Consider the following 25,707-nt stretch of genomic DNA (forward strand, 5'->3'; position numbering starts at 1 on the left):
ATTACAGTTTGAGCGTTGGGCCAGTAACCAAAAGATTGCTGTTTCGAATACCCGAGCCGACAAGGTGAAAAATCTGTCGATTTGCCCTAATTTGCTTCAGGGGTGCTGTACTATTATGGCTGACCCTGTAAAAAAACACATTTCACTACAGCTATCTGGTGTATGTGACAATACTACCATTTTTATAATATTTTCTTTAGATACATGATGGATATAAAAAAGTATTTCTATCAACTGTCCTCTGAACATTTTCTCTCCATTTGACCTGCAGCTATTTCCTGTGGTGATCCTGGCACACCGCCCCAAGCTATTATGTCAGGTAGGAAGTTCACCAACGGCGCCGTGGTCCATTACACCTGCAGCCACGGCCGAGCACTGATTGGGAACGCCACGCGCTACTGTCAGGAGGACGGACGCTGGAGCGGGCCACAACCCTACTGCTCAGGTATATCCATCAGCAGGGTCCTACACCCTTTGAATAACCTCTTTTGGTTTGCGGTAGAACCCTTTTTGTTCCAAATAGTTCTACCTGGAACCAAAAAGGGTTCTAACTGGAACCAAAAAGGGTCCTGCGGCTGTCCCCATAGGAGAACCATATTTGGTTCCAGTTAGAACCCTTTTTGGTTCCAGGTAGAACTATTTTGGGTTCCATGTAGAATCCTCTGTTTAAAGGGTTCCACATGGAACACAAAATGGTTCTACCTGGAATCAAGAGCTTCTTCATAGGGTTCTCCTATGGGGACAGCCTAAGAACCCTTTTTGGTTCAAGATGGCACCTTTTTTTCTGGGTGTTGCACACTGCCAGGCAGGGAAACCTGAAGGCTCTCTAATGGACAGAAATAACACTGAGTGACAGGTTTCAGGGAAGTCAACCCCAGCTGAAAAAACGAGGGGTTTCTGTGGGTTTTTCAAGTTTTGTAGCTAGAGCTGTAGGAAGCAAGCACTCTGGGTAGAGCCTTGGTAGCCTTTCATGGAAGTTAAAAGGGAGTGTGGAAAAAACTATTTCCATCTCAGAAAAAAAGGCTAGAATGACTGATATGCACTGCCTATGGACCTTCTGTAGTGAGTGATGGGTGGTCGTTTGAGCGTTGGATATTTTCTCTCTCCTTCATTAGGCGGTAGTTCCGGGGAGTGTGGTGACCCTGGAATCCCACCTCATGGCTCCAGGTTGGGGGACGAGTTCCAGCTGAAGAGCCTGCTGAGGTTCACCTGTGAAGCCGGCTTCTCCCTGAGTGGCTCGGCTGAGAGGACCTGCCTCCTCAATGGCTCCTGGAGTGGCACCCAACCAGTCTGTGAAGGTGAGTCCCCTGCCATAAACGGTGCATTCGGAAAGTATTCAGACCCCTTGACTTTTCAACATTTTGTTGCGTTACAGCCTTATTCTAAAATGGATCCTTTCCTGGTCCGTGAGTTTTGGTGGGTGGCCCTCTCTTGGCAGGTTTGTTGTGGTGCCATATTCTTTCCATGTTTTAATAATGGATTTAATGGTGCTCAGTGGGATGTTCAAAGTTTAGGATATTTCTTTATAATCCAACCCTGATCTGTACTTCTCTACAAGTTTGTCCCTGACCTTGCTTAATGGTGTTGCAGACTCTGGCACATTTTGGAACGGATATATATATATATATATATATATATATATATATAAATATATAAATATATATATATATATATATACACACACACAGTGGGGCAAATTGTGCAAGTTCTCCCACTTAAAAAGATGAGCGAGGCCTGTAATTTTCATCATAGGTACACTTCAACTATGACAGACAAAATGAGAGAAAAAAATCCAGAAAATCACATTGTTGGATTTTTAATGAATTTATTTGCAAATTATGGTGGAAAATAAGTATTTGGTCAATAACAAAAGTTTATCTCAATACTTTGTCATTACCAACAAAGAGTATATAACAGAGGTCAAATGTTTTCTGTAAGTCTTCACACACTGTTGCTGGTATTTTGGCCCATTCCTCCATGCAGATCTCCTGTTTTTGGGCTGTTGCTGGGCAACACAGACTTTCAACTCCCAAAGATTTTCTATGGGGTTGAGATCTGGAGACTGGCTAGGCCACTCCAGGACCTTGAAATGCTTCTTACGAAGCCACTCCTTTGTTGCCCGGGCGGTGTGTTTGGGATCATTGTCATGCTGAAAGACCCAGCCATGATTCATCTTCAATGACCTTGCTGATGGAAGGAGGTTTTCACTCAAAATCTCACGATACATGGCCCCATTCATTCTTTCCTTTACACGGATCAGTCGTCCTGATCCCTTTGCAGAAAAACAGCCCCAAAGCATGATGTTTCCACCCCCATGCTTCACAGTAGGTATGGTGTTCTTTGGATGCAACTCAGCATTCTTTGTCCTCCAAACACGACGAGTTGAGTTTTTACCAAAAAGTTATATTTTGGTTTCATCTGACCATATGACATTCTCCCAATCTTCTTCTGGATCATCCAAATGCTCTCTAGCAAACTTCAGAAGGGCCTGGACATGTACTGGCTTAAGCATGGAGACACGTCTGGCACTGCAAGATTTGAGTCCCTGGCGGCGTAGTGTGTTGCTGATGGTAGGCTTTGTTACTTTGGTCCCAGCTCTCTGCAGGTCATTCACTTAGGTCCCCCCGTGTGGTTCTGGGGTTTTTGCTCACCGTTCTTGTGATCATTTTGACCCCACGGGGTGAGATCTTGTGTGGAGCCCCAGATCGAGGGAGATTATCAGTGGTGTTGTATTTCTTCAATTTACTAATAATTGCTCCCACAGTTGATTTCTTCAAACCAAGCTGCTTACCTATTGCAGATTCAGTCTTCCCAGCCTGGTGCAGGTCTACAATTTTGTTTCTGGTGTCCTTTGACAGCTCTTTGGTCTTGGCCATAGTGGAGTTTGGAGTGTGACTGTTTGAGGTTGTGGACAGGTGTCTTTTATACTGATAACAAGTTCAAACAGGTGCCATTAATACAGGTAACGAGTGGAGGACAGAGGAGCCTCTTAAAGAAGAAGTTACAGGTCTGTGAGAGCCAGAAATCTTGCTTGTTTGTAGGTAACCAAATACTTATTTTCCACCATAATTTGCAAATACATTCATTAAAAATCCTACAATGTGATTTTCTGGATTTTTTTTTCTCAATTTGTCTGTCATAGTTGAAGTGTACCTATGATGAAAATTACAGGCCTCTCATAATTTTTAAGTGGGAGAACTTGCACAATTGGTGGCTGACTAAATACTTTTTTGCCCCACTGTGTGTGTGTGTATATATGTATATGTATGTGTATATATATATATACAGTGCCTTGCGAAAGTATTCGGCCCCCTTGAACTTTGCGACCTTTTGCCACATTTCAGGCTTCAAACATAAAGATATAAAACTGTATTTTTTTGTGAAGAATCAACAACAAGTGGGACACAATCATGAAGTGGAACGACATTTATTGGATATTTCAAACTTTTTTAACAAATCAAAAACTGAAAAATTGTGCGTGCAAAATTATTCAGCCCCCTTAAATTAATACTTTGTAGCGCATGACTTGTGTCATGCACAAAGTAGATGTCCTAACCGACTTGCCAAAACTATAGTTTGTTAACAATGAATTTGTGGAGTGGTTGAAAAAGGAGTTTTCATGACTCCAACCTAAGTGTATGTAAACTTCTGACTTCAACTATATTTATTATTTATTTGTTTTTTTTGCTCAGAACTTGGGGAGGCAAAGTTGGGCCTTGTTGATTTACTCCATTTTACTTCCTTCTTGTTTTTATTTTCACCAATTGGTCAGTTTTTTTTTTTGCATTTCTGTATTTATAAATGTATTATTAATGTTATTTATTCAGTCTTCACGGCAACACAGTACACAGTGAGATAAGCCTGCAGATTGCTTACAGGAGATCAATAGAGTTGCATTATTTAGAGACCATTCATGATTAAGGATGGTTTAACGGTTGTTATAAGGGAGTTGAGATGGATCACTGCTTGGGAGATTTAAAGTGGAATGCTGCGCACTACTTCTGTGATACAAATAATGCTGTGCCCAAGTATGAAATGCAAATTCTTGTGCACAGGGAGATCACAAGACGCCTGTGACTTGGGAAATAATTACTTTGAGTCAGGAAATACATATGGCCACAGCGGTCTCCCTGAGGGACTTCATAAACTCTTTATTGGACCAGTTGTTTTCTATTTGTAAATGGTTACATTGTTAAGGGAAGCTGTACCAGGGGATTTTATTTTAATGTAATTTCTTTGCCTTTAATCTACAGAGTATCCTATTGCAGCCTTGGAGTGATATGATGTCTACACAGATAATGCTAATCATTCTTATCAAGATTAATGAATAATTAAGTTTACTGCTCTTAAAGTGATGCTAGAGAGGATTTGTATAATTTTAGGTAGTAGATTTGAATGTAGTGCTCACGAGCCAAAACGGGTCCCCAAAAATTGTGCACAATTGTTTGCAATGTCATCCATTTCATATGATACAGTATGTTACGTCCTGTAAAAAAAATAAAAAATAAAAAAGTCCTGCAGATCGTATGATATCTCATGAATTCAAATATGTTACGAATTTATTAATGCTTAAGATCCCATTCAATCTCTTTAAATGTTCAGCTATTTAGCTATTCTATGGCTTGAGCTAATGAGTATGTGCTCAATCAACCCTAATTGAGACATAAATACTCAAAGCTAGCACTGTAGCATATGCCCCGGAGATTCCCACTGTAATCAAAAGCATTCATTACTTTTTTGAGATCAGCATTTGTGTACATTTGCCATTCAGTTTCACATGGGGGAAAGCGGAGAGCATGTTTCCTCACAACTGATGTCACGCTTTGCCTGATCCCTCTTTGATGAATGGCCTCTGAAGATTCCCATGCTGTTAGTTCTCCCCTTCTGTAAACAAAGATGAAAATGCTTAAGCCCTATTGAGAGTATTTAAAGACATCCTCTGGAACCTTGGTGACTACTAAATATTTTTGAAATGTCCTGCCTTGGGCTGGATGTGTCAATGTGTAGTTCATACATGCATAACCTATGAGCAGAATTTCTGTCTTACCTCAATTAACCACGAAATCCCTAATTAAAAAACAACAGTTTTTCTGGAATCTGATTTCCCTACATTTTACCCCATGTGGGCCAGCCCCCTAGCAATTCGAGTTCAACCAATGTGCTTTAGACCCTCTCACCATTTGAGTGACAGCTAGCAAGATGCACACACAGCAGAGTGAGAAAAAGAGCAATGACGTGGTGCGCATATATGTGATTTTTGGGGACCACTTTTAGCTTGTCAGCACTACTTTCAGAACTATTGGTTAAAAAGTATACAAAAGTACCAGACAATCTCTTTAAGCAGGCTGTGTGAGTAAAAGCTCTATTCATGTGAGTCATGTGGTTATTTGTTTGTGAATATGTCCCCGATGCCTCATTATTTATAGAATAGCCTTGTTGTTCCCAATTAACCTAATTGGTTTTTAAAGCCGATATCTATGAGAGCGAGGATCCCATTTCATTTATTACCGTCTTCTAAAATGCCACTTCAAATCACTGACAAAAGGCATTTCCTTAAAAAGCTTTAACTAATTGGATCAAATCAATAGGTCTTTTATTTTAATATCTTGTTTCTGTTAGATTACAAATAAGTTGATCTGCTTGGCCAGCATCTGTAAAATATATTGTACTGAAGATTGGACTTATTATGGGGCGGCAGGTAGCCTAGTGGTTAGAGTGTTGGGCCAGTAACCGAAAGTAACTCCAAGGCTGCAATAGGATACAATAGGATTTAAAGGCAAAAAAATGTTTAATTAAAGCTGACAAGGTAAAAATCTGTTCTGCCCCTGAACAAGGCAGTTAACTGTTCCCCGGTAGGCCGTCATTGTAAATAATAATTTGTTCTTAACTGAGTTAAATAAAGGTTCAATAAAAAAATATATAAATTATATACACATTTCCTTTTATCAATAGCCAAGAGTAGTACTTTCATGACTGCAAGTGACAATTCATTTATGGTTTATTTACCTTAAATTTACCTTGACGAATGTTCCAGTTTTTTTATGTTTATCTATTTTTTATTTTTTTTCTCAGCTATTTCATGTGGAAATCCAGGTACTCCTGCCTACGGGAAGATTGTCTTCAGTGATGGAATAGTGTTTTCAAGCTCCGTGGCATATGCCTGCTGGGAAGGATATGAGACCTCGGGTCTCACCACTCGCCACTGCACCACCAATGGCACCTGGACCGGCTCTGCCCTAGACTGCACAGGTACACTGTGCTGTGCACTGTAGGAGCTCTACAGTGGGATCGTCTAACACTCATCTTGTATTCATTCAACCTAGACCATGAGACATGGACGCAATACACCTAATCTTATATGCGACATGCCATGCTTTGCTTTTGATTATGCTTATATAGTTCTACATGTACAAATGTTTTACCAATTCAACAGTGATCAGCTGTGGAGATCCAGGTCCTGTTGCCAATGGGATTTACGTAGGAAATGAGTTCACCTTCAACAAGACTGTTCAGTACCACTGTAACCCAGGCCATGTCATGGACACTGTCGGTTCATCTGTGCTCCTCTGCACCAAGAACGGGTCTTGGAACCAAACCAAGCCTTACTGTAAAGGTAATTCAACTTTGGTTATGACTCAATAATACTTGTCGTTGGCTTACAAAGAAACAAACATTTCTACTTTCATTTCTTTACTGAGGGCTGAGATGAGAAGCAACCAGAGAAATATAGTACAGATATCACAACACTCCAGAATTTCAAGCACTCGGAGATCAAAGAACTCAAAGTTTTTTGATCTTGTTTGGAGTAGTTTCTCTACCTTTTTTGGCACAGCAAGCACAAATTATTCACTTACACAGACTGAAGGGATGTTATCCATGAAATGTGTAGGATCTGTGCTATCAGATGTCAGACTTGAAACGTGTGGAGAAAACGATGCATCCAGTTAGTGGTGCAATGCAGACGAGCATAGAGCAGGGAAGTCTCCTCCCAAGCAGATTGACAGGCAGAGAGTGAATGTGTGTGTACTTCACATATCATTTCCCACAGTAGCGATTTACCAGAAATGTGGTTATAGACCAATTGCAATCCTGTGGGTGAATACGGTTTAATATGCCAGAAGTTCCTATTTTTACAGAATAGACATCCAATACCACAACATTTGCAATGATTTTTTTTAGAGCTAGAATATGTTATCGTCTCAATGGGAAATAACAGTGCAATGCCCTACATATAATCGAAAACAGATACACAGTCCATATCGGATATGTATTGTGATTAATGGGACTTCTACTTCCCAATTAACTATATTACTTGCCAATAATAAGCATATGAAAACACTTTCTCCTTGTGGGAGACAGAAAATGATCATCAAAGAGGATATGAACCGCGATAAATCATCCATTCCTTTCTAGCACATTAAAACATATGTTTTGAGTTAACATGCAGTACTTACTCACTAAAAATCATTACATCCGTCCTGATGATATTGTTTTGTCCCCACATCAGTGATCATGTGTGGCCGTCCTCCGGCTGTTCACAATGGGAAGGTTGAGGGGTCAGACTTGCAGTGGGGCTCCAGCGTCATCTATAGCTGCTTCGATGGGTACCAGCTATCCAGCCCTGGAATCGTTTCATGTGAGGGGAACGGCACATGGCGAGGGGAAATCCCCCAATGTCTCCGTAAGTTAAAATCAAGTCCCTTTAAGACTGAAAATCTGAGCACTTGATCTAAACTTTAGTGCAATGGCAGTGTCATCAAAGCTTAGCAGTGTTTACCTATTGCTATGTTTGTGTAAAAATACATTTTATAGTAGATGTATTCAACTGACGAAAGCAGTGCCTATCAGTTGAAAGCAAATTAAATGTGCACACCTGGCCTACTTATCCTTCCTATAGCCCTGTTAAAGTAGTGCCGCTGGGGGGTGCATGACCCGGCTAAATCCTCTGTGAAATGCCAGATTTGACAGGTTGGGAAACTGTTGTGACAGATGCAAAAAGAATGTCAACATTTCCTAAATTGATCCCTCAAGTATCCGCAGCTAGGGCTGCCCATAACATGAGCATTACAAGGTACATGGACGGAGTCTGCTGCTGCAGCCTGCAGGCCTTGATCATAAGCTCCTGACACGGTGTCAGAAGTACTGCCAGAATGTTCTGAAATTCCATGCACAGAGTGGGTTGTCATGGAAAGTGGGTTGTCATGGAAAGCCTGCAGGAGAACACACTCTGTAATAACAACTTCTCATACTGTGGGTCTGAGTGACTTCCCCTGCTAAACTCTTTGTGGAACATTTATGTGGGGCATTTCACAAACATGAAGGACCTATTATGAAAAAGCATCTTGAAACCATTGTATTATCCATTATACAGTAGGGGTTAGCAGGTCTAGTTTAGCTATGGTGCTTTCTGTTTCTCACAACAATACATTTTTTCACCTAATTCCAAGAGCCATGTTATGAATGACTAGCTGGTCAGTAGTGCCTATATTAAATGTTGTGATCATCATGCCTATGAAAAATTGTAAATATAGATTCCGAAACCCTCGTAACCTGGGGGATGTGAAGTGTGTGATTTGATTAATGGTCTCTGTGCTTTGTTGCGCCTAGCTGTGCTGTGTGGAGACCCAGGCACCCCAGCAGAGGGTTATGCTGAGGGCAAACAGTTCACCTACAGGTCAGAGGTCACCTTCTACTGTAGGGACCCCAACATCCTGGTCGGATCATCCAGGAGAGTGTGTCAGATGGATGGGACTTGGAGTGGAATACATCCCTCATGTATAGGTGGGTTGTCCTGCCCATTCATACCTTAATAGAACATGACTCAAGTAAAGGGAAAAGTCACCCAGTGAAATTCTTGAGGAAAAATCTAAAAGTATTTGATTTAAAATAAATTTAAGTAGTAAAAGTGTAAATCATTTTCAAATTCCTTATATTAAGCAAACCAGACAGCACCATTTTCTTATTATTTTTTTATTTACGGATAGCCAGAGGCACACTCCAACATTCCAACATCATTTACAAAAGAAGCATATGTGTTTAGTGAGTCTGCCAGATCAGAGTTAGTAGGGATGTCCAGGGATGTTCTGTGAAGTGCATAAATTGAACCATTTTCCTGTCCTGCTAAGCATTCAAAATATAACGAGTACTTTTGGGTGTTAAGGAAAATATATGGAGTAGAAAGTAAAATATTTTCTTAAAAAAACGTAGTGAATAAAAGTGAAAGTAGTTAAACATATAAATAAGAAAGTACAAAATTACTTAAGTAGTACTTATTTTTATTTAAAGTACTTTACACCACTCTCTGCTGCCTTAGTTGTGGTGTGGTATGTTGTGGTGTAGTCTGTAGTGGTGTTGTGTCATGTAGTTAAGTGTTTGCTTATTTTCTTCAGTGATGATGATTATGTTGTTAGGCAGTGAGCTAAACATGTATTTTTCTTTAGATCCTGCATATAACACATGCAGAGACCCTGGAACGCCATCTTATGGGATACCAGTCACATCCCAAGGATTTGAGGTAAGGTCCTTACTTCTACCAATGTCAAATTGTGGGTAAACATACTGTACAGTGGCTTGTGAAAGGATTCACCCCCTTGGCATTTTTCCTATTTTGTTGCCTTAAAACCTGTAATTAAAATAGAGTTTTGGGGGGTTTGTATCATTTGATTTACACAACATGCCTACCACTTTGAAGATGCAAAATATTTTTTATTGTGAAACATACAAGAAATAAGACAAAGAAACAGAACTTGAGCGTGCATGACTATTCACCCCCCCCCCCCAAAAAAAAAATAAATCAATACTTTGTAGAGCCACCTTTTGCAGCAATTACAGCTGCAAGTCTCTTGGGGTTTGTCTCTATAAGCTTGGCACATCTTTCCACTGGGATTTTTGCCCATTCTTCAAGTCATGCTCCAGCTCCTTCAAGTTGGATGGGTTCCACTGGTGTACAGCAATCTTTAAGTCATACCACAGATTCAAATCAAATCAAAGTGTATTTGTCACGTGCGCCGAATACAACAGGTGTAGTAGACCTTACAGTGAAATGCTTACTTACAGGCTCTAACTAATAGTGCAAATGAGGATTCTCAATTTAATTGAGGTCTGGGCTTTGACTAGGCCATTCCAAGACATTTAAGTGTTCCCCCTTAAACCACTCAAGTGTTGCTTTAGCAGTATGCTTAGGGTCATTGTCCTGCTGAAAGGTGAACCTCTGTCCCAGTCTCAAATCTCTGGAAGACTGAAACAGGTTTCCCTCAAGGATTTCCCTGTATTTAGCTCCATCCATCATTCCTTCAATTTAGTTTCCCAATCTCTGCCGATGGAATAACATCCCCACAGCATGATGCGTTTTCCTTGATGGCCAAAAAGCTACATTTTAGTCTCATCTGACCAGAGTACCTTCTTCCATATGTTTGGGGAGTCTCTCACATGCCTTTTGGCGAACACCAATCGTGTCTGTAAATTTTTTTCTTTAAGCAATGGCTTTTTTCTGGCCACATTTCCATAAAGCCCAGCTCTGTGGAGTGTACGGCTTTTTAAATGTAGCCTTTATTTAACTAGGTAAGTCAGTTTAAAAACAAATTCTTATTTACAATGACGGCCTAGGAACAATGGGTTAACTGCCGTGTTCAGGTGCAGAACGACACATTTTTACCTTGTCAGCTTGGGGATTCGACCTAGCAACCTTTCGGTTACTGGCCCAACACTCTAACCACTAGGCTACCTGCCACACCGGCTTAGTGGGCCTATGGACAGATACTCCAATCTCTGCTGTGGAGCTTTGCAGTTCCTTCAGGGTTATCATTGGTCTTTTTGTTGCCTCTCTGATTAATGCCCTCCTTGCGTGGTCTGTGAGTTTTGGTGGGCGGCCCTCTCTTGGCAGGTTTGTTGCCATATTCTTTCCATTTTTTTATAATGGATTTAATGGTGCTCCGTGGGATGTTCAAAGTTTCAAATATTTTTCTGATCATGATCTGTACTTCTCCACAACTTTGTCCCTGACTTGTTTGGAGAGCTCTTTGGTCTTCATGGTGCCACTTGCTTGGTGGTGTTGCAGACTCTGGGGCCTTTCAGAACACGTACGTGTGTGTGTGTGTGTGTGTGTGTGTGTGTGTGTGTGTGTGTGTGTGTGTGTGTGTGTGTGTGTGTGTGTGTGTGTGTGTGTACTGAGATCATGAGACACTCAGATTGCACACAGGTTGACTTTATTTAACTAATTATGTGACTTCTGAAGGTAATTGGTTGCACCAGATCTTATTTAGGGGCTTCATAGCAAAAGGGATGAATACATATGCACGCACCACTTTTCCGTTTTTTATTTTGTTTTAATTTCACTTCACCAATTTGGATTATTTTGTGTATGTCCATTACATGAAATCCAACTAAAAATCCATTTAAATTACAGGTTGTAATTGGAAAAACGACAAGGGCAATGAATGCTTTTGCAAGGCACTTGTCATTTGTGCTCAGATAATTTGCTAAAATAGTCTTCTGGTCAGTCAAAGCAATTATCTGGTTGTTCTTAGACCATTTATAGTAATGAGTCTTCTTCCGTTTCAGGCTGGAAGCAAAATCTTCTTCAAATGCCGTAAAAACTACCACATACTGGGATCTACGACAAGAACCTGTCTGGAAAATTTGACATGGAGTGGTGTGCAACCAGAATGTATCGGTAAGTATTTTTGGAAAGATTTGTTTTTGTGACAAGACATTGTCAAGAAAACAGGGAAAGGTTATTTATTTATCCACCAGGTGTACATTTTCTTAGCGTTGACTTGTTAATGAGTAAAGGTAGAGACACAGGCGGTGTAGAGTGTGGTATGACAGCCAAAGGGAGTAGAGCATTGGTTTAGCACATGTAACCCTTTCATTTACTGCATTACAGATCACTACCCTCCCAATGGCAGTGTCATGTTCTCCATCTCTCTCCTTAATAACTCTGCCCAGGATTATAGGTCTTGAGCTGTATATATGGATTAAAAGAAAGATCACAACGTAGAGCCATTGAGGGACTGTCAAAAGGGAATGGACATTTGAGAAAGGGCAGTATGAGTCATGGAAGTTAAGTAGGGATTGCTGCCCTCAGCAAAGAATAGATAAAGTTTGCCAAGTTTAAGCTGTTCGTATGTGAGTGGTAAATCAGTGGGCGATTTTTGACAGCATACCCACAAAATTCTTCAGGCGTCTCCTCCACATGAAGCGGCTTCACTGTCAGAGGCTTGGGAGTGGGGAGGCTTAAGTTGACGACAGGAAAGTGCGAAGACTGAGTTCATATATTATGTTACAGATGGATAGTATCACTCTGGCCTTGTTTTATATGTTTGCTCCTGATAAGATTGCTTGATCTCTACATAACTCCATGCTACTGGTGTGGGTGTGGGGCTGCTGTATTCTGACTGGTAATCCTGGTCAGTGGTAGAGTGAATTTATTGTGTTTTACCACAGTTTTTTTTCCTTCGTTCTTTCTTTTTTTTGCAGCCCATGCCTGCAGACAGCCCGAGACGCTGTCTAACATTGACGTGAAGGCTATTGATCTACCAACTCTGGGCTATACTTTGATTTATACATGTCAGGACGGATTCTTCCTGGCCGGGGGATCTGAGCACAGGACATGTAAACCTGATGGAAAGTGGTCCGGAAAGCCACCTGTCTGCAAAGGTATACTTATGCACTGGAATGTGGCTATTATTCAAATGTAACTATTTCCTGTGAACCATTCACAACCTGAGGAGAATAAATTGTACTGCAGGCCATATACTTAGATTAGCAGTTAATCTGCTACTTGTATGTGTCAATCATATTTTCCTTCATACATTGTTATTCAACACAGTAGTTAATTTGCTGTGTGCCCTGTGCTAGCTGAGAATATCTAGGTAATTGAGTATACAACATTTCAGCAATCATCAAGTCTGAATCACTCAAAAAAAATGTTGTCATTACACGGCTACAAGCAGCAACTGGCAGTGAGTAGGTCACATCCATAAAATGTCATGTAGTCAATTATTTCTTCCGTCTTTCAGTTGGGCCCAAAATAAATGGTAAAAAAGGAGTGGAGTCAGATGTTCAGAAAAACAAGATTGGTGGTATGTTTATCTCCTCTGAGTCATTTTGTTCATGTTCAAATGCATGTCCATTCAATGTAACACGTATTGTGCTAACTGTACGTCTGAGGTTTCTCATAATGATGGCTGTACAGACAGACGATGGATGACGCAAAAGTACCTTATTTTGTTCTGGTCATACAGTATAACATGAGTCTTTCTTTCCTTCAGTTCCTGTAGATGTGTTTTCTTTAAACTTTGGCTGGACCGGGTTCTATGAGTACCTTGGAGCAAGAGAAGTTGCCACTATTACTGTAAATGGATTCAATGAAACAACAAGTAGAGTCAATGTCACACTTCTGGATCAGAGCAGAGTGCAGCTTAAACTTGCTGGTAAATCACAACACACATGTTAACGCTGACATTATTTGATTAGGCAAATATTACAGTTGATGTCAACATTACAACAGTAAACACCAACCGATAACCCAATTTCCTTTGTTTTCAGGAACGTACAAGAAGGAGGAAAACCATTTGCTGCTGAAGGTTTACCAGATACGTGGTCCAACAGAGCATCATTTCAGTAAATTCAAGAATGACAACTGGGCAATGGATGGCTACGTGAGTCTTTTATTTGAATTAAATGATCAATAAAGGGCCTAATGATGGACTTCCAACCTAATCAGGAAACACAACAATAGTTTGTCTCCTTTACCTACCATATTCTCTCCGCTCAGTTTTCTGCAAATGCTGTACATCTAGTTCATGAGGTGGTAACATCTGCAGACTATGTCATTCATCAATATGCAGCTCTGGCATTAGGTTCTGTCTACCATAACCAACACAAGACACTGCAACTTAAAATTGTATGGCCTAATGGCCTAAAATTATTTGAATTCAAATGTGTCTGTTGAAGATATTACTTGACTGTAGCCCTCTTTTGTAAGTTCAAAGAAGATATGTTCTTGTGAACACTATAGCAGTTAGTCACTTCAAAGGCGATAGAGACAGTGATAAGCTGCATGAGGACAAAGGAGGGATATGAGGTGAATGGGTAATAGCGATAGCTGGGTAATGGTTCTGCATTTCAACTACTGTATGCCCTGAAAAATCATCAAAAGTCAGATTTTCCCCCTCTTTTGTGTTGGTTTAGGTGACCGCAGAGTCTGACAAGAAAACCTTTGTTTACCAGGGTCATATTCAAAGCAAGGACTTTGGGAGATTTGTACTAACAAGAGGAGGTACAATCATTGTATAATCTTAGTAATAAACAAAAACTATATGCACAGTTACCTTTTACTTCCTGATATCATTGCTTTTACACAAGTTACTTTAAGAAGTTTGACAAGAATGGTTGTACTGTTATGTTTCTTTATTAGGTCTCTTTACAACAGACCTGGAGCCATCAAATCCTCCATACTATGGCACCAACAGCAGTTCAGTAGCAGCTGCCATACTAGTGCCATTCTTTGCCCTTATTCTGTCAGGGGTTGCATTTTACCTCTACAAACACAGGTAAGGAGTGCCGGCTATTGGATGTCTTGGTAACCTGCACTGGTGACGTTTGTCCATATATGCTTGGATGTTAAGCATCGTAGTCTCTTATAAGTTATGGGAAACTCCTGTGCCAACGATGAGTGATCCCTAAAAGTTTCAGTTGATAGATCGTTACATAACAAAATCCAATGTTAGATGAGTGCGAAACAAAATGATTACAATACATTTGCATTGGCGTTTTCCAAAGCTAACTGAACAAACAAAATAAATAAAGTATGTGACATTATTGTCAGATAAAATGGAAATTACCCAATATTAAAGTACATGAAAAATTGGCAGGGTACTTTCACAAGACACTGATGACAATGAGAGACCCAAAGACGTAATCAGGGCGGGCGGCAGGTAAGACATAAGAAACTAAATCACTATACGCAACAATTCCTACTTTCACATCGTCATTATCGTCTTGTACTTTTTTCATTTAGTGAGAAAAAAAAATAGTTTTTTTATTTGCTGGGCTAAAATGAAAAAGATGTGCTCTTTGATCTCATATTGTCATCTCTCTGTCAGCATATTTCAACCAACTGAATGTTGTTCTTATTTGTTTTTTTGTGATCATTTGCCTATAAGCTATCATGAGAATCCATTTGTTTTTGACTGTTATATTTACTGGAGGGGAGTTTGGAAGTATTGTGTTTTAACATTAATACAGAATCACGCTTAGAAAGTATCTTCATATTCACATAGATAAAGAAAATGTATACTTTTATTAACATTTCACTCATTTTGTATGCCAAATGCTACAAACCCATAAATGTCCGATTTTGAATACTGTCTTTTGACAATGTTATAATAGCATCATCCAGGATCAGTCTGTTTTGATAGTTACAATATTTATTTATTTCTGTATAGAATTTTTCATTTCCATATTATACATGTTTAGCCACAAGGCTTTATTACTACTTACATATATAGGATCTTAATTTGATCACCCTTTTGCAGGATAACTTCCTGCAATGCAGGAACATTTTAACTTATAGTGTATTTGGGGTTTAAAAAGGCTTCTGTAGTTTGAAATGTCCACTGTGAAATTTCAGACTTGATTTTCTCTTACAGAAAAAGTATCAACCCCTACAAAAATGTAAATAAATTGTAATCCACATAGTTGCTCCAGGATTATTTTCCTTCTGTAGCAAACTGGCTCAAATTAAGATCTGTAACATCTGTACTCTGTCATTCATACTCCCACAGAGACTTTGCAAGGCTTTGGAAACGTGTTTTTGAATATGCAGAGGTATTGTCCACACATGCAGATAGATCCTGCTTTAACAATGCCTTGATGTAGGATTAGGTCATGGACATGGATATATCCACACAAAGTTTAAATAGAAGACACTAAACCCTCCAGGTAGTCACTAAACCTGCATTTGTCTGACTTAGTAAGATTTGTAAGGTAATGGAGGGACCATTACGTTTACTGCACTGTTGGAGCTAGGAACATAAGCATTTTATTACACCCGTGATAACATATGTGTATGCGACCAATACAATTTGATTTGATTTGAAGTAAAGGCTTACAAAATGCTCCTGGGTGGAATCAAGGTCTTTACATTGATCTTATATTTTACTTCAAATCAGCTCAGTGGGCTTTGAGTAGGACGCCCTAGTCTCCTTTTTCAAGTAAAAAGAGGTTATATGGTGTACCATGGTAAATGTGTATTCTGGATCAAATGAGGGCTGAAACATATTTTCCTTAGCTATGGGTTTTATGTATTCTTATTTGGTATATTTGAAAATGCAATAACAATATGTACAGACATTCCTCAGGTGGGAAAGAGTTTCTGCTTCATCATTGCACTTTTTGCTATACCTTAACATCCCTTCATGAAACAAAGTCACATTTGTCTGAAAAGTTTTTAAAAAACAGTCATAGCTAGTAGAGTTATTAAAATAACGTAAATGTGCTAATGCGTTTTATTTGCTCACTTTTCAGAACAAGACCAAAAGTTCAATACAATGGCTATACCGGTCATGAAAACACCAATGGACAAGCGTCGTTTGAAAATCCTATGTATGACACAAACATGAAACCCACGGAGGCGAAAGCTGTGAGGTTTGATACAACTCTGAACACAGTCTGCACAGTAGTATAGCCCTCTTATCACCGACATTGGACTGGCTTTTACAGCCATACCTCTTGTGGTAAGCAGTATCTTATTTTTCGACAGATGCCAATATTTCTTTGAACTCATCACGTTATAACCTCTCTGTGGAGAAGATAAAATACACCATTTAAAATCAATGACAATTTTATATGGACTTGCCACCACAAAATAAAATGACAACTATTGGTGTTCTATGGAGCAGAGATCATGTTTGTGGCCAGAAAAATAAAGCAGAGACGATTATCTCTAGGATCAAGGAGTTCTGCCTTTTATGGCTCTTTGCAGGATGAAAGTTGTTTTCATTCTCCGTTTTTCTTTTTTTCTGTCTTTTTTCCCCCCCCAAAGGCCCTCCTTGGGGAAATACTAAAGTGTCTTGAAAAGCCACATAATTGTTGATTAAAAAAGTGTTTTCTTCAGTGAAGATGTACCACAAAGGAGGAAGCAACTTTGAACGTGTTGCCAGACTTCTCCAATAAAGGGAACATATGCTATAAACTACAACTGTCTCGCAGGAGAACATGGCTATCTAATCTAGGAACTCGCTCAGCTGTTGTGTTGAAAAACTTTATCGCACAAATTTTGCACTAGTGTGTTATGAATGGGTATGAAATGAGGCAAAAGAGGCATTTTCAAACTAACTGAAAAATGACGTACAGGGTTTTTGACCATTTGTAGATAAGCATACAGTATATTTCCATATCCACTGGGAGCATAATGTCGTGCTACTGTTTATCAATAGAGATGCTTATTTTATTTTCAATATTAGTTTTGCAAATAAATGTGTGGAACACCCTCCTTACTTTTTTAAAATGGTTATATAAATGATTTTTAACTCTGGAGTCACAAATACCATGCAGCTTATCTAGAAACATTTAAATCCACAAATATCAATTAAGGAGCAACTGGTGTACATGCAATCGTGAATGATATTTAATTTTATTCACAGATCAATATTACCGAAGAGCAAACTGATCTGGCTCATCTACTCTGAAAAAACAGCAATGCTCAATATTGTTGTATACTGTAAATTGCATCAAATACTTACAGTATGTATCATACATGTTAGTCATGAATGTTTGTTTGTATTGTCGATCATCAGGTTGCTGTTTATATTGTAGTTTATTTCACATTACCCCAGGCATTGAACATTGTCAACATTCGGAACACTAGACAACAGTTGGCAGTCCTATCTTGTGGTCTTGCTGCAAATTTGCTTACGTTTCAAATATACCTCTTGCGCAGAAGGACGTCATTTTTCTACTCTACAGTACTGGAACTAATAAAATGTTTATTTTTCATAAATGCTGCCCTTGCTTTAAATCACAGTTTTAATGCAGAAGTGTATTTTTGTTTAAATGTGCCATACGAATATGCCATGTTTAACTCAACTCAACTGTTTGACACACAACCTTGTTTTGGTAGGCCTACTTAAGGCAAGGTGGGGAATCAAGTTGGATAGCAATCGTTCTTTAGCAGTGGCATGAGCTGGTCGTTTAGAAGCTAGTCTTAATAATCTGTTTTTCTCCCTTTATGATATGTCCCTCCTATCCTTAAGGGTATTGAGTCAATGATGATGAATTGAACACAGACTACTTACTTACACTCCAGGAAACACTGCCTTATTCAATTCAAAAGCTGTCACAGTTACAAATGACCTATTACAACGCTAAGGCTACTTGAATGCATACAGTACACTGTGATTCCAAAGTCATAGATTAGCTTGTTGTTTTTCCTAATAATTTTGGTTGTGCATGTATTCACAAATAATGTTCAAAACTTACAGTAGATGAACTATCTTCGCTTGGCTTTTCAAAATCTGTTATCATATGCACTTGCTTAGAGATCAATGCACCAGTGACAAAATGTGTATTATAATCTTGTGAGATATCAGATTCCATTTCATATCTGTTGTATTTGTGGCCATAGTAGCACAACTAAAATTCCCCTGAGTAAGATGCATTTTATGTGTGAAGTATGTTTGGAAAATCAGAAGCATTTTAATTTCCATAATTTTTCTACAAACTATTTAACTTTTTCCATTTCAAATTAAACCTAGTGTTCATTACACACCTACGCACTATATGGCAGTGGTTTCAATAAATAGGGTTAAGACCGAAAGTAATCAAATCATCCCCTTTCTTTGTAAACATTTTGATGTAAGACCCACTGCTTTTAATCCACATTTTGCCTTCCTTTGGGCTTGCTGCAATAACGTTTTTCTTTCGACATCTGTAAAATGGTTTCCCAACTAAAGAGGTGTATAACTGCATTCAATTTAATATCATTCCATTTTACAACATCGGGATATCATGTGCTGCTGACTTGAAGTAGGTGCAAAAGAAAATGTTTTTGTACAGAAATATATTTTTTATGAAGAATTTGTAAAATTATTAAATATGCTGTACTTTTTTGATTAATGTAGGTACAAAACTTGTTAAAATAAATGTTTTTACTATACAAAATGTACATTTATCGTCTATCTGAGTATGAATATCAAATGTATATTATCTATTGTTTAAACTTTTCTTGCAAATGTCGATATATACAAGCTGTTATTTTAAAACATTGCTTGTATATATTTGTTTATGTGAGAGAAAACAAACCTTAGAAAAATGTATCTATGACACATGTTCTATGACATATTTTGAAAACATTATTTCCGATGAAACTTTTTAATATAATTATGGTCATATCTATGTGGAATTGTTTTCTTTTCCATTCGCGTCATGATATATTTTACAAGGCTATACAACAACAAAAAACAACATCTGAATGTTTGCTGCACCTTTAAAGGCAATGTTCCTGCCTTGGCAGAGACCGTATTCACAGTAAACACTGCGTATGTCGGCTCAAAGGAACAGATTGAATCCTGGCCTTACTCTAGTCTAACTCTGTGAAAAATAGATTTACAATCATGACGATAATAAGATATAGATATATACACAGTGTAAAGTACTTAAGTAAAAATACTTGAAAGTCCTACTTAAGTATTTTTTTTTGTGGTATCTGTACTTTACTATTTATATTTTTGACAACTTTTACTTTTTTTTTAATTTTGTATTTTTATTTCACCTTTATTTAACCAGGTAGGCTTGTTGAGAACAAGTTCTCATTTACAACTGCGACCTGGCCAAGATAAAGCAAAGCAGTTCGACACATACAACGACACAGAGTTACACATGGAGTAAAACAAACATACAGTCAATAATACAGTATAAACAAGTCTATATACGATGTGAGCAAATGAGGTGAGATAAGGGAGGTAAAGGCAAAAAGGCCATGGTGGCAAAGTAGATACAATATAGCAAGTAAAACACTGGAATGGTAGATTTGCAATGGGAGAATGTGCAAAGTAGAAATAAAAATAATGGGGGTGCAAAGGAGCAAAATAAATAAATTAATTAAATACAGTAGGGAAAGAGGTAGTTGTTTGGGCTAAATTATAGGTGGGCTATGTACAGGTGCAGTAATCTGTGAGCTGCTCTGACAGTTGGTGCTTAAAACTAGTGAGGGAGATAAGTGTTTCCAGTTTCAGAGATTTTTGTAGTTCGTTCCAGTCATTGGCAGCAGAGAACTGGAAGGAGAGGCGGCCAAAGAAAGAATTGGTTTTGGGGGTGACTAGAGAGATATACCTGCTGGAGCGTGTGCTACAGGTGGGAGATGCAATGGTGACCAGCGAGCTGAGATAAGGGGGGACTTTACCTAGCAGGGTCTTGTAGATGACATGGAGCCAGTGGGTTTGGCGACGAGTATGAAGCGAGGGCCAGCCAACGAGAGCATACAGGTCGCAATGGTGGGTAGTATATGGGGCTTTGGTGACAAAACGGATTGCACTGTGATAGACTGCATCCAGTTTGTTGAGCAGGGTATTGGAGGCTATTTTGTAAATGACATCGCCAAAGTCGAGGATTGGTAGGATGGTCAGTTTTACAAGGGTATGTTTGGCAGCATGAGTGAAGGATGCTTTGTTGCGAAATAGGAAGCCAATTCTAGATTTAACTTTGGATTGGAGATGTTTGATATGGGTCTGGAAGGAGAGTTTACAGTCTAACCAGACACCTAAGTATTTGTAGTTGTCCACGTATTCTAAGTCGGAGCCGTCCAGAGTAGTAATGTTGGACAGGCGGGTAGGTACAGGTAGCGATCGGTTGAAGAGCATGCATTTAGTTTTACTTGTATTTAAGAGCAATTGGAGGCCACGGAAGGAGAGTTGTATGGCATTGAAGCTTGCCTGGAGGGTTGTTAACACAGTGTCCAAAGAAGGGCCAGAAGTATACAGAATGGTGTCGTCTGCGTAGAGGTGGATCAGAGACTCACCAGCAGCAAGAGCGACCTCATTGATGTATACAGAGAAGAGAGTCGGTCCAAGAATTGAACCCTGTGGCACCCCCATAGAGACTGCCAGAGGTCCGGACAGCAGACCCTCCAATTTGACACACTGAACTCTATCAGAGAAGTAGTTGGTGAACCAGGCGAGGCAATCATTTGAGAAACCAAGGCTGTCGAGTCTGCCGATGAGGATGTGGTGATTGACAGAGTCGAAAGCTTTGGCCAGATCAATGAATACGGCTGCACAGTAATGTTTCTTATCGATGGCGGTTAAGATATCATTTAGGACCTTGAGCGTGGCTGAGGTGCACCCATGACCAGCTCTGAAACCAGATTGCATAGCAGAGAAGGTATGGTGAGATTCAAACTTTTACTTTTACTTCACTACATTCCTAAACAAAAGTATGTACCTTTTTACTCCATACATTTTCCCTGACCCAAAAGTACTTGTTATTTTGAATGCTTAGCAGCACAGGAAAATGGTCTAATTCATACACTTATCAAGAGAACATCCCTGGTCTTCCCTACTGCCTCTTATCTGGCAGAGTCACTTAGCACATGCTTTGTTTGTAAATTATATCTGAGTGTTGGAGCGTGCCCCTGGCTATCCATAAATAAATAAAAAACAAGAAAATGGTGCCGTCTGGTTTGCTTAATATAAGCACTTTGAAATTATTTGTACTTTTACTTTTGATACTTAATTATATTTTAACTATTACATTTACTTTTGATACTTAAGTATTTTTAAAACCAAATATTTTTAGACTTTTACTCAAGTAGTATTTTACTGGGGGAGTTTCACTTTTACTTGAGTAAGTATGACAGTTCGGTACCACTGTATATACATTCTGAAATGTAATATGATAGAATGAACACTGTTATTTATGCTATAACAGCTGTGTTTTAAAATATCTGGCTGCATGACAATGTTACTAATGTAGAATACAGCATGTTCTTGATCCAGAACCCTTGAAGATGCCCTTCACTGTCATAGCTGACCAATACAGATACCTAAAGGTAAGCAACTGTTATAGCATCTCTTTATCCAGTCAAAGCTATAGTAACCCACATTTCATGATTTGGGATTTTCTTCCCTTTTAAAGTGTTTGTTTTGTGACCTGTAAGACCTCTAAACCATGGAGACTTGATTACCTCAGAAGCAATTTCCCTCAAGCAGAAATGTATTTTTTAAAGGCCCTGAGCTTGGCTGATTATCATTCCACTTCGACATATAGATAAGACTGTAGTTATCCTTTTATAACTGTATTATCAACCATTTGCTGACATGTGCTTTCTTGCATTGCCTGGAAATGTGCTGGCCATCTCTTTGCTCTAATATATCGATTTCATGCCCCCTTTGCTATGCCAGGCATCATGGTTTCTGATGGGATTACATTGATTCCTTTTGTTTCCCTAAGATAGTCTTAAAGGGAAACAGTAGGCTTTGGGCTTCCCCTTTAATCACTTAAAGATTGAAAAAGCAGTGTAAAATCAGTAGATTGTCATCCATTCCTGTGTGCTGCAGTCCAAACAAATTAATCAGTATGGGCCCTTGTGCACCAACATAACCATCCTTTTGTTAGATTGCAAAAATATCATAAAACCACACACCCAAATAATAAAGGTATTCTGAAACTGAAATGCAACAATGGTATTAAAAATAAAAATAATGGAAATCTGTCCTGGTAGCACTGCTGTAGACATCTAGTATTCACTTATTTGATTAAAAAAACTGTTTTTCCCTTTATGTTCATGGGATTAAAATAAACTTTGCTTTAATCGTACAGGATTGGAAGAAACATAACGAAAAACAGATTTAAGCAGAAAGGGAGTCATCACTCAGCTCAATATTTAATGGCAAGCAACACATTTGTTCTCTGTGTGTCTCCCATGCTGGCATGGGCTCATTGAAAGAATGAGAAAAATCCATAATCCATGGCGCATGTTCAATTTATCTTGCTTAGTTCCCCGTTTGCTGTTCAAAGGCCCAATCCAATGTCTTCCCAACCAGAAACCATGGATTACAGGCAACGGCAGCACTGAGCTAAAAGCTAGAGCTGCCGCTTTCAAGGAGCGGGACACTAATCCGGACGCTTAGAAGAAATCCCAGCTATGACCTCCGACGAGCCATCAAACAGTCAACACATCAATATAGGACTAAGATCGAATCCTACTACGCCAGCTCTGACTCTTGTCGGATTTGGCAAAGCTTGCAACTATCACCGATTACAAAGGGAAACCCAGCCGCAAACTGCCCAGTGATGCAAGCCTACCAGATTAGCTATATTCCTTCTATTATCGCTTTGAGGCAAGCAACACTGAACCATGCATGAGAGCACCAGCTGTTTCGGATGACAGTGTGATCTTGCTCTCCGTAGCCGATGTGAGTAAGACCTTTAAAACAGGTTAAATTCACAAGGCCGTGGGGCCAGCCAGATTACCAGGACACGTACTCAGAGCATGTGCTGATCAGCGAAGTGTCTTCACTGACATTTTTAACCTCTCCCTGACCCAGTCTGTAATACCTACATCTTTTAAGCAGACCACTATAGTCCCTGTGCTCAAGAACGCCAAAGGTAACCTGTCTAATTGACTATCGCCTCGTAGCACTGAAATCTATAGCCATGAAATGTTTTGAAAGGCTGATCATGGCACAGATCAACACCATCATCCCAGACACCCTGGACATACTCCAATTCGCATACTGCCCCAACAGATCCACAGAGGTCGGAATCTCTATTGCACTTCACACTGCCCTCTCGGACCTGGACAAGAAGAACACCTACGTAAGAACGCGGTTCATTGACTATAGTGCAGTGTTCAACATCATAGTGCCTTCCAAGCTCATCACTAAGCTCGGGACCCTGGGACTGAACACCTCCCTTTCCAACTGGATCCTGGACTTCCTGACGGACCGTCCACACATAGTGACATCTGCCAAGCTGACCGTCAACAAGGGGGTCCCTCGGTTGCGTGCTCAGTCCCCTCCTGTACTCCCTGTTCACCCATCACTAAGTTGTAAAGAAGACACAACAACACCTCTTCCCCCTCAGAGAAGAGGGCACTCAAAGTTCTACAGCTGCAACATTGAGAGAATCTTGACTGGTTGCATCACCGCTTGGTATTGCAACTGCAGGACAACGGGTGCCGAAGGTAGAAATCACGGATGATGTTGGGGTCCAGAATGTCCTCCAACAGAACCCAACACCGCTCCTCTGGGCCATACCCCTCCCAGTCCACCAGATACTGGAGCACAACGTTGGGAGTCCAGTTGGGATCTGATAGCGTGAGTCTGAGACTGGAGACATGAATAGAGGGTGAGATATGGTAGTGACTGGGTAATTATAACCTCTACAGTGCCTTGCGAAAGTATTCGGCCCCCTTGAACTTTGCGACCTTTTGCCACATTTCAGGCTTCAAACATAAAGATATAAAACTGTATTTTTTTGTAAAGAATCAACAACAAGTGAGACACAATCATGAAGTGGAACAACATTTATTGGATATTTCAAACTTTTTTAACAAATCAAAAACTGAAAAATTGGGCGTGCAAAATTATTCAGCCCCTTTACTTTCAGTGCAGCAAACTCTCTCCAGAAGTTCAGTGAGGAGCTCTGAATGATCCAATGTTGACCTAAATGACTAATGATGATAAATACAATCCACCTGTGTGTAATCAAGTCTCCGTATAAATGCACCTGCACTGTGATAGTCTCAGAGGTCCGTTAAAAGCGCAGAGAGCATCATGAAGAACAAGGAACACACCAGGCAGGTCCGAGATACTGTTGTGAAGACGTTTAAAGCCGGATTTGGATACAAAAATATTTCCCAAGCTTTAAACATCCCAAGGAGCACAGTGCAAGCGATAATATTGAAATGGAAGGAGTATCAGACCACTGCAAATCTACCAAGACCTGGCCGTCCCTCTAAACTTTCAGCTCATACAAGGAGAAGACTGATCAGAGATGCAGCCAAGAGGCCCGTGATCACTCTGAATGAACTGCAGAGATCTACAGCTGAGGTGAGAGACTCTGTCCATAGGACAACAATCAGTCGTATATTGCACAAATCTGGCCTTTATGGAAGAGTGGCAAGAAGAAAGCCATTTCTTAAAGATATCCATAAAAAGTGTTGTTTAAAGTTTGCCACAAGCCACCTGGGAGACACACCAAACATGTGGAAGAAGGTGCTCTGGTCAGATGAAACCAAAATTGAACTTTTTGGCAACAATGCAAAACGTTATGTTTGGCGTAAAAGCAACACAGCTCATCACCCTGAACACACCATCCCCACTGTCAAACATGGTGGTGGCAGCATCATGGTTTGGGCCTGCTTTTCTTCAGCAGGGACAGGGAAGATGGTTAAAATTGATGGGAAGATGGATGGAGCCAAATACAGGACCATTCTGGAAGAAAACCTGATGGAGTCTGCAAAAGACCTGAGACTGGGCCGGAGATTTGTCTTCCAACAAGACAATGATCCAAAACATAAAGCAAAATCTACAATGGAATGGTTCAAAAATAAACATATCCAGGTGTTAGAATGGCCAAGTCAAAGTCCAGACCTGAATCCAATCGAGAATCTGTGGGAAGAACTGAAAACTGCTGTTCACAAATGCTCTCCATCCAACCTCACTGAGCTCGAGCTGTTTTGCAAGGAGGAATGGGAAAAAATGT

General features: G+C 39.7%; 1 protein-coding gene across 1 annotated transcript in view; it reads left to right on the forward strand.

The window, feature by feature from the left end:
• LOC139376933 (CUB and sushi domain-containing protein 1-like) overlaps positions 1 to 19,386 on the forward strand; it is a 438,044-nt gene extending 418,658 nt beyond the window's left edge. The window contains exons 56-71 of the mRNA XM_071119944.1: positions 272 to 445; positions 1,116 to 1,298; positions 6,073 to 6,249; positions 6,434 to 6,613; positions 7,508 to 7,681; positions 8,608 to 8,781; positions 9,441 to 9,514; positions 11,560 to 11,671; positions 12,478 to 12,657; positions 13,020 to 13,082; positions 13,272 to 13,433; positions 13,549 to 13,661; positions 14,194 to 14,281; positions 14,420 to 14,555; positions 14,877 to 14,939; positions 16,531 to 19,386. Coding sequence (XP_070976045.1) covers positions 272 to 445; positions 1,116 to 1,298; positions 6,073 to 6,249; positions 6,434 to 6,613; positions 7,508 to 7,681; positions 8,608 to 8,781; positions 9,441 to 9,514; positions 11,560 to 11,671; positions 12,478 to 12,657; positions 13,020 to 13,082; positions 13,272 to 13,433; positions 13,549 to 13,661; positions 14,194 to 14,281; positions 14,420 to 14,555; positions 14,877 to 14,939; positions 16,531 to 16,690 — 2,213 coding nt within the window. The 3' untranslated portion in view covers positions 16,691 to 19,386. The remainder of the gene's footprint in view (positions 1 to 271; positions 446 to 1,115; positions 1,299 to 6,072; positions 6,250 to 6,433; positions 6,614 to 7,507; positions 7,682 to 8,607; positions 8,782 to 9,440; positions 9,515 to 11,559; positions 11,672 to 12,477; positions 12,658 to 13,019; positions 13,083 to 13,271; positions 13,434 to 13,548; positions 13,662 to 14,193; positions 14,282 to 14,419; positions 14,556 to 14,876; positions 14,940 to 16,530) is intronic.
• The last annotated feature ends 6,321 nt before the right edge of the window (positions 19,387 to 25,707 follow it).

Source organism: Oncorhynchus clarkii, chromosome 20, assembly GCF_045791955.1.
Source record: "Oncorhynchus clarkii lewisi isolate Uvic-CL-2024 chromosome 20, UVic_Ocla_1.0, whole genome shotgun sequence".
In the NCBI taxonomy this organism is placed as follows: Eukaryota; Metazoa; Chordata; class Actinopteri; order Salmoniformes; family Salmonidae; genus Oncorhynchus; species Oncorhynchus clarkii.